This window comes from Rhincodon typus, chromosome 37, assembly GCF_021869965.1.
Source record: "Rhincodon typus isolate 14 chromosome 37, sRhiTyp1.1, whole genome shotgun sequence".
Lineage (NCBI taxonomy): Eukaryota > Metazoa > Chordata > Chondrichthyes > Orectolobiformes > Rhincodontidae > Rhincodon > Rhincodon typus.
In genome coordinates, this window is record NC_063368.1 from 18,314,089 (window position 1) to 18,322,405 (window position 8,317).

The 8,317-nt window shown below is 48.3% G+C and overlaps 1 protein-coding gene across 1 annotated transcript in view; it reads right to left on the reverse strand.

Annotated features, from left to right (window-relative positions):
* Nucleotides 1-3,102: 3,102 nt before the first annotated feature.
* Nucleotides 3,103-8,317, reverse strand: part of LOC109922882 (arf-GAP with dual PH domain-containing protein 1-like) — a 91,016-nt gene continuing 85,801 nt past the window's right edge. The window contains exons 8-10 of the mRNA XM_048617376.1: nt 7,478-7,549; nt 4,619-4,850; nt 3,103-3,783 (exon numbers count right to left, since the gene is read on the reverse strand). Coding sequence (XP_048473333.1) covers nt 3,755-3,783; nt 4,619-4,850; nt 7,478-7,549 — 333 coding nt within the window. The 3' untranslated portion in view covers nt 3,103-3,754. The remainder of the gene's footprint in view (nt 3,784-4,618; nt 4,851-7,477; nt 7,550-8,317) is intronic.

Here is an 8,317-nt window from a genome sequence, read left to right on the forward strand (position 1 = left end):
GAAGTGGTGGAGGCTGGTACAATTACAACATTTAAAAGGCACCTGGAATAGGAAGGGTTTACAGGGATATGGACCAAATGCTGGCAAATGGGACTAGGTTAATTTAGGATATCTAGTCGGCATGGATGAGTTGGACAGAAGGGTCTGTTTCCATGCTGTACAGGTCTATGTCTCCCAATTTTAAATGCTCTGTATTTGTCAGCTGTGCCAGCATGTGCTTGGGGCTTAACCTCTGGAATGCCCTCCCTAAATCTCTCCGCCTCCCTCTCTCCCTGCTTTAAGGGTGAATCTTCCTAACACTCCAACTCTTTCATCAAGCTGTTGGTTCACCTGGCCTCAGGAACTCCAATAACAATTTCTTTGCAAATTCTTCTGCTCAGAGTCTTGAGCAGTTTCTATGTTAACAGTGACATACATCACATCTGCATATAGCGCGCAAGTCTGAGGGCCAAACGCTGGGAAATGGGATTAGTGCAGATTTGATGCTTCACAGCTGGTACAGGCAGGATGGGCTGAAGGGCCTCTTTCCAGTTTAATTCTTTTTTTGTTTGAAGCGCGCAATGTGGTCGAGAGAATCGACGATCTTTTGTTCGGAGTTCGGAAAGATCGTTTGGTGCCGAAGGGATCGCTTGATCCAGTCCTCACTGCTTTCCAACAGCGATCTAACCAGTTGGTCTCACTGCCCTTGGTTTTACTGGGGGAGATCACTGCTGATCACAACCACCAAGAGCCTGCCTCTACTGCTGTAGGTAGGGCTGAGAAGGGCAGCTAAACTGAGGCCCACTCGATGGCTACTGGAGAAAAGACTAGGAAGGAGTTACATTTTTATAGCACTTTCAAGTTGCCCTCAAAGTACTTCACAACGACATATGTTTTGAAGTGTCTTCCCTGCTGTAATGTATGGGTCTGGAAGTGTGCTGGAGGCAGGTTCAATTCAGACATTAGAGGGCTTTTTGGGCAAATATTTCGATAGAAACGATGTGCAAGGGTGTAGGGGATGAGGCTCGAGAATGGTGTTATGTTAGGGTGCTAATTTGAACAGCCATCTCAGACACAGCAGCCTCCTTCTGTGATCTGTATGGAGCCAGGTCATACAGCCAGCTCCTACAAACTGCGATGTGATAACGAACAGTCGGCCTTGTTTCTCATCGTGTTGGTTGAGGGATGACCACTGACCCTGGGGCACACCCCTGTTCCCCTCCCCAATACTGGCCGGGGGTGGGGAGTGGGGGGTGGGTCTTGTCCCTCCACCAGAAAGGGTATAATCAGCCCCTGTGTAACATTTCACCTCAGAGACGGCATCTCCAACAGTGCAGCGCTTCACCGGATTATCACTTCCAGATCTGATCCCAAGACCTTCTGGTTCAGGAGGGAGATGAGGGGCTGAAGGGCCTCAGAGTTTGTTTCCACAGGAATCGAGAACACTCCGGATAGAGAGCGTTCCAGAAGTTTGAAGGTTTCAACAAAAAAGAACTGAGGCCCCGTTAAAAGCTTAGGAGCTGTCACTAAATCCAGAACCAGAGGACTGGTCAATAAACTGAAAAAACTCTGGATGCTGGAAATCAGAAATTGCTGAAAAAACTCAGTATCTCTGGAGAGAAATTAGAGTTAACATTTCGGGTCCAGCGCCCCTTCAGAACTGGACCAGAATGCTGGTCTCCATCATTGAGTTTAACTGTGATATCCAGTGGGAGGTCAGCTGGGTGTAATTTTGTGAGTAGGAGGATATTGCAGGAAAACACCAGGGGAAACTCACGAGTGAATCATAGAATGTTTACATGGAGACAAAGGCTATTTGGCCCATTTTGGCCATGCCAGCTCTCGACAAGAGTAATTCCCCTAATGCCACTTGCCTGACTTTTCCACTGTACCTCTTTCCCTTTTAGTTAATAATCCAACTCCCTTCTGATTGAATCTGTCTCGTATACAGTCTCGGGGACTCTATTCCGGAACCTAACCGTGCACTGTGTAAATATTGTTTGACTTCGGCACCATTTTATATTGGATGGTGTAAATTGGTTGCATTGACAGTGTCACCCTTAAAATAAAACTCATTACCGTTCTGTTTCTTTTTCTCCATGGAGGTTGGTGGGAGATTTTGTTTTTAATTGAACATTTGAAATATTCTAAAGAAGCAGTTAATGTTTTCATGAAGGGTGTTGACCGTTCAGAGAACAGCATTTCTCCTGAGCTTGGCCACCTGAGGTATCCCTGTGGCTGCCTGAAGGACACCCACTTTTGGGGGTTGCTTGAGAAATTTGTGAATGGTGACAGGGATGATCAGAAATACGACACTTGGTAGATGTTGCCATTGATCAAGGAGAGAGAGGGAATGCCAGTATTGGGGAAACAAACACACTTCTAGTTTAAGCATCCAGACTAATGGCACCCTAGGCTCTTCTGTGAGGGATTAAAGGACCTAGGGTCAATTGGTGATTATAAATGATAGGGTTAGAGTCAAGGTGATCCACAACATCCCCTGGTGAGCAACGACTACAGTGCAGATCCTCGCAAAACCAAAAACATACAGCTGCCATTGTCTTACTCTCTAATAAGAGAGATAACTGGAGGTGGTTTAACCTGAGGGTCACCAGGCCCCTAGTGAGGGGTGAGACACGGTAAGCTTAGCCAGTGTAGGGTTTGAACTCATGCCATTGGCATCGCTCTGCCTTTACAAACCAGCCATCCAGCCCAACTGAGCTAACTACCAACACATCACAGAAGCCACAGAAATACACAACATGCAACGGCAGGAGGACACACCCAGGCTCAATGGCCCACTGGCTGTGCGACAAACAAAGGAGCGCAGCTTGGGGGGGGAGCGTGTGACAAACACTCAAAGTGGGGGACAATGTACAAGACAATGGCACAGGCTTGGAAGGCCGAAGGGCCTGTTCCTGTCCTGTAATTTTTTTTGTTCTTTGTACAACAGGTCAACTTGCACCCAGCTTGGTTGTACTGTTAGATCCAAAGCAATGCTCCCTCTACACTGTCCCCCATCAAACACTCCCCAGGACAGAGACAGCATGGGGTTAGATACAGAGTAAAGCTCCCTCTACACTGTCCCCATCAAATACTCCCCAGGACAGGGACAGCACGGGGTTAGATACAGAGTAAAGCTCCCTCTACACTGTCCCAGTCAAACACTCCCAGGACAGGGACAGCACAGGGTTAGATACAGAGTAAAGCTCCCTCTGCACTGTCCTTACAAATATGCCTCAGCTTATCGGCAAAAGAATGTCCTTCCATTATTCTAGTTTTTCCCTGTTTCCAATCTATTATGTCCCTAAATTAGTCCCAATGGACAAAGTGTTCTGCTGAGTATTTGTGTCACTGTGGTGGGATTATCAGAGAGTCCCTTGGCATGTCGATCTCCTCGACAGGACGGTAGAGCCATAAGCTCTCTGTCCAATAGACAGTGGAATGTTTGTGTTTCGTCCAAGTTGGTTCCTGCATTGTCTGTTCAATCCCTGAAGGTGAGTCAGCTCAAATCCATGCTGGAACCGCACCCCTCAACGTGGCTGAGCGATGTACACTGTGCTTCTGTTCTAGAACATTTCCAGAGGCCTGCTGCCAGTGGATGGAGCCAAGATCACAGGGGAAATGCCTCGCACTCTCATCGGTAATAAACTGAGTTGCTAGTAAACATGGGAAGTTTCTCATCTTCCAGCACCATAGCAATGACTTTGTGTTGTGTCTTGTCTGTAAAGCTGAGGTCAGAAGTGAAAGGTTGGAGGTCAGCTTTTTTAGCGCTTTATCGTCTGTGTTTGAAGTTGGCTTCCACTGAAAAGGAAAAGGAAATCATGAACTCAACTGAGGAAGAACCCCACACAATCATTTCTTTGTCCTCCTGCACCCCCCACCACCCTTCCTTCAACCCCCACCCCCTCTGTCCTAATGAACCTCCCTCAGAAAGTGACCATCCAGAGTCAATGTTAGACTTGGGGAGGTGTTTTAAAGAGAGGAAATGGGTCAAGGAGAAGGCAGAGGTAAGGAGAAAATAGGGTTAAACAGAGGGTGAGGGTTAAAGAGAGGGCAGGGGTAAAGAGAAGGGAGGTTAAGGGGGGGGTTAAAGAGAGAGGAGGGGTTAAAAAGGGGGGTTAAAGAGAAGGGGATTTAAAGAGGGGGGGGGGGAAAAAAGGGGGGTTAAAGAGAGGGTGGGTTGAAGAAAGGACGGGGTTAAAGACAGGGTGGGGTAAAGAGAGGGCATGGGTTAAAGAGAGGTTGGGACGGGGGGGAGGTGTAAAGAGGGTTGGCACGGTGGCTCAGTGGTTAGCACTGCTGCCTCACAGTGCCAGGGACCTGGGTTCAATTCCACCCTCGGGTGACTGTCTGTGTGGGTTTGCTGTGGGTGCAAATGTGTGCAGGTTAGGGTAAATTGGCCAATGCTAAATTGTCCATAGTGTTTGGGGATATGCAGCGTAGAGGGGGATCAGCCATGGGGAATGCAGCACTACAGGGATAAAGGTGGGGGTGGGTCTAGGTGGGACACTCTTTGGTGGGTCAGTGTGGACTTGATGGACCAAACAGCCTGCTTCCACACCGTGGGGATTAATGAGAGGGTAGGGGTTAAGGAGCATGTTAGGATGCGCTGGGGAAGCGAGTGGGGGAAACGTACTTGTATATTCCTGGGGTGACATCTCTTGACTGATCACACTGTTGAAGGCTGCTATCCACTCTTGCTGCTCGCTTTCTTTCTCACACGTGAACAGGAAGTCCCGGTCTGGTGTTACTACAGTGATGCCATACTGCCATCCTGGACTGCTCTGGGCACCAGGGCAAAGACCCTCTTTGACCAGGTACCCGTTATCACTGCTGCCAACGAAGACTTCACCCTTGGCAAATGCATCCTGCAGAGATTTCACACACAGCGGCCCATGAATACTGTCTCACGCCGGTGACAGGAGGTTTTAGGAGCTCACACTTCCCCTTTTATCCAATTAGTCCTACCACCCACTGTCCCCACTCTTTCCCCATGGCCTTTCAGATGAACCCCCTTCGACACAATGATACAATACCCAGTTTCAGAGTCACCGCTGGATTGCCTTCCACTGGCCTTTCTGGCTGTGTATTCCACAACTTCACAACTGGGCTGGGTAAAAATAATTCTGTTATCTGCCTGCCTTGATCCTTTGTCAATAACCTTCCATCTGTTCTGACCATTCAGGCACTGTAAGCAGTCTCTTCCTGTCTACTATACCTTTGTGATTTCGAATGGCTTTTGTCCAATTTCCCCTTCAGCCTGTCCCCACCAAACTGAAGACGCCCAGCTTCCAGAGTCTTGCCATGTAACAGAATTGCCTCTTCCCTGAGACCATTCTGGTTAATCTCCCCTCCCCCGACCCCCCGCCCACCCTCTCCAAGGTTTCTGCATCCTTCCTGAAGTGAAACTTGAAAGGATTTAGAAAAGATTTACAAGGATGTTGCCAGGGTTGGAGGGTTTGATCTATAGGGAGAGGCTAAATAGGCTGGGGCTATCCTCCCTGGAGCATCGGAGGACAAGGAGTGACCTTATAGAGGTTTATAAAATCATGAGGGTCTTGGATAGGGTGAATAGCCAAAGTCTTTTCCCCAGGGTAGGGGAGTCCAAAACTTGAGGGCATATGTTTAAGGTCAGAGGGGAAAGATTTAAAAGGGACCTTAGGAGGCACTTTTTCACACAGAGGGTGGTGCATGTATGGAATGAGCTGCCAGAGGAAGTGGTGGAGGCTGGTACAATTACAACATTTAAAAGGCACCTGGACGGGTATATGAATAGAAAGGGTTTAGAGGGATATGGGCCAAATGCTGGCAAATGAGGCTAGATTAATTGAGGATATCTGGTCAGCATGGACAGGTTGGACTGAAGGGTCTGTTTCCATGCTGTACAGCTCTATGACTGTAAGTGTACTGCTCAGTACTGAATACAATACCCCGGAATTTGACTGGTTCCTCACTGACGTTCCTGATCTCAGGACATAATGCATGGAGACTTTTTTTCAAATAGGGAATTCATTCATGGAACATGTGTGTTACTGCCTAGGCCAGCATTTATTGCCCATCCCTAATTACCCAGAGGGCAGTTTAAGAGTCAACCACATTGCTGTGGGTCTGGAGTCACATGTAGGCCAGACCAGGTAAGGATGGCAGTTTCCTTCCCTAAAGGACATTAGTGAACCAGATGGGTTTTTCCCAACAATTGACAATGGATTCATGGTCATCGTTAGACTCTTAATTCCAGATTTGTATTAATTCAGATTCCAGCATCTATCATGGTGGGACTTGAGCCCAGGTCTCTAGAACATGACTTGGGTCTCAGGATTAACAGTCCAGCAATAACACACCAAGGCTATCACCTCCCCTGAATCGTGCAATGTGACAGCTCTAAACTCAGCCTCGCATACACAATGCAGAAACCCACACAACATCCTTTTCTGTACAGAGCCAAACCTCACCATTCGCCCGTCTCACCATTTGAATTACTGTAAAACCTCAATTTGCTTGCTTCAGTTGCATGATAAAGTGCACTGGCCCAGAAGAGGCCATTCAGCCCGGTTGGTCTCGATCTGCCACTCAAGAGTCCCGACCCGAAACATCAGCTTTCCTGCTCCTCTGATGCTGTCTAGCCTGCTGTGTTCCTCCAACTCCACACTGTGTTATCTCTGGCCTTGTTAACTCTTTCCAGTCTGTCCCCATTCCCCAGAACCTTGATCTCACCTGCTTCCTGCACCAACGCCTTGTGCTAATTTCCCCAGTGTGTCATTAGGGCCTGGCGAAATGCTACCAACAGCTGCTTTGAGACCATTTCAAAGCCGTTTGCATCCACCCCTCCACCATTGCTAAACAGGGACAGTCCAATGAAAAGACTGGCTTTGAGGGAAATAGTCACGGTGAGAAAGACAGAAGGGAGACAAAGATTGATAGAGTGAGCAAAGAGAATGTGAGAGCGCGTCACGAGGTCAGAGATGGCAAGCAAATGGAAAACAGAATACAAGAGAAAGATTGGGGCAGTAAGTGTGAGATTGATTCATGTCGATTGAGACAAACTGAGTATGAGAATGCGACTGTGAGAGAAAGAGTGAGAGACAGAGGTACAGCCTATTTGAGATTTAGTGTGATAGGGTGATACAGAGACAGTGTGAGAGTGAGACAGAAAGGGGGAGAGAGAGGGAGAGAGAGACAGAGATACAGAGAATGTGGGGGCGTGAGAGAACACAGACTGTGATGGAAAGTGTGAAAGGGTGATACAGAGAAAGTGATAGTGTTAGAGAGAAAGGGAGAGTGAGAGTCGGGGATACAGAGAGAGTGTGAGAGTGTGTGTGAGAGAGAAAGTGAGAGTGAGAGTCGGGGATACAGAGAGAGTGACAGAATGTGAGAGAGACAAAGGGAGAGTGAGTTGGGGATACAGAGAGAGTGAGAGAGCGTGTGAGAAAACACGAGACTGAGTAAGAGAGAGGGACCGCAGCCTCTAACCAGGACTGCCTGGAGAATTACATACCAGAGGATCTTTGTAGTACATCAGGCGTCGATGATCCAGTGTAAACCATCGTTTCTTGAAACCTTCGGTTTGCTTGGAGCAAGGAAAAGTGAGTGAGCTGTGTTGTTTAATCAGTTGTTGACATATTGTGGTGGGTTGTACAGAGTCCCACTGCCCTGCTGTTGGGATTCGGCTCCTGTTCATTGTTGAATGCTACAGGCTCAGTGTTAGGAGGGTCGGGGTGTTACAAATGGGCAGATCTTGCTCCACACAGTGAACATTATACTGACCTCTGCCTGAGGTAAACTTGAGGCTCGATACTATCATCCAGGCTGACACTCCCAGTGCAGTGCTGAGGGAGTGCCGCACTGTCAGAGATACCTCTCAGGTGGACATAGAACATCCCAGGGCATTAGTTCAAAGAAGTGCAATGGAGTACCCCTGGTATCCAGGACTAATAATTATCCTGTAACCAGCATCAACCTTCTGCTGATTACCAGGTAACGTGCCTTCCTCCCCTGGCCTAATAAGGCAGTGCTCCTCCATGTAGAACTCAACCTGGGTAGGCGCAACACTGAGGGGGCCAGAATGTACTCTGGGTGGGGGACTTCAGTGTCCATCAGCGAGAGTGGCTTGGCAGCTGCTCCACACAGCATGCTGATCGTGGTCTGAAGGACACAGCTGTTGGAGGGAACCAACATAAGGGAGAAACATACATGCCCTCAATCCCACCTTTCACAGATGGTATTCGGTGTGGGTGACCAATGTACTGTCCCTCTGGGGACAAATTACCTGCCTTCACACTGAGGGCACTCCCTGTGTTGTGTCACACTGAGGGCACCCCCTGTGTTGTGTCACACT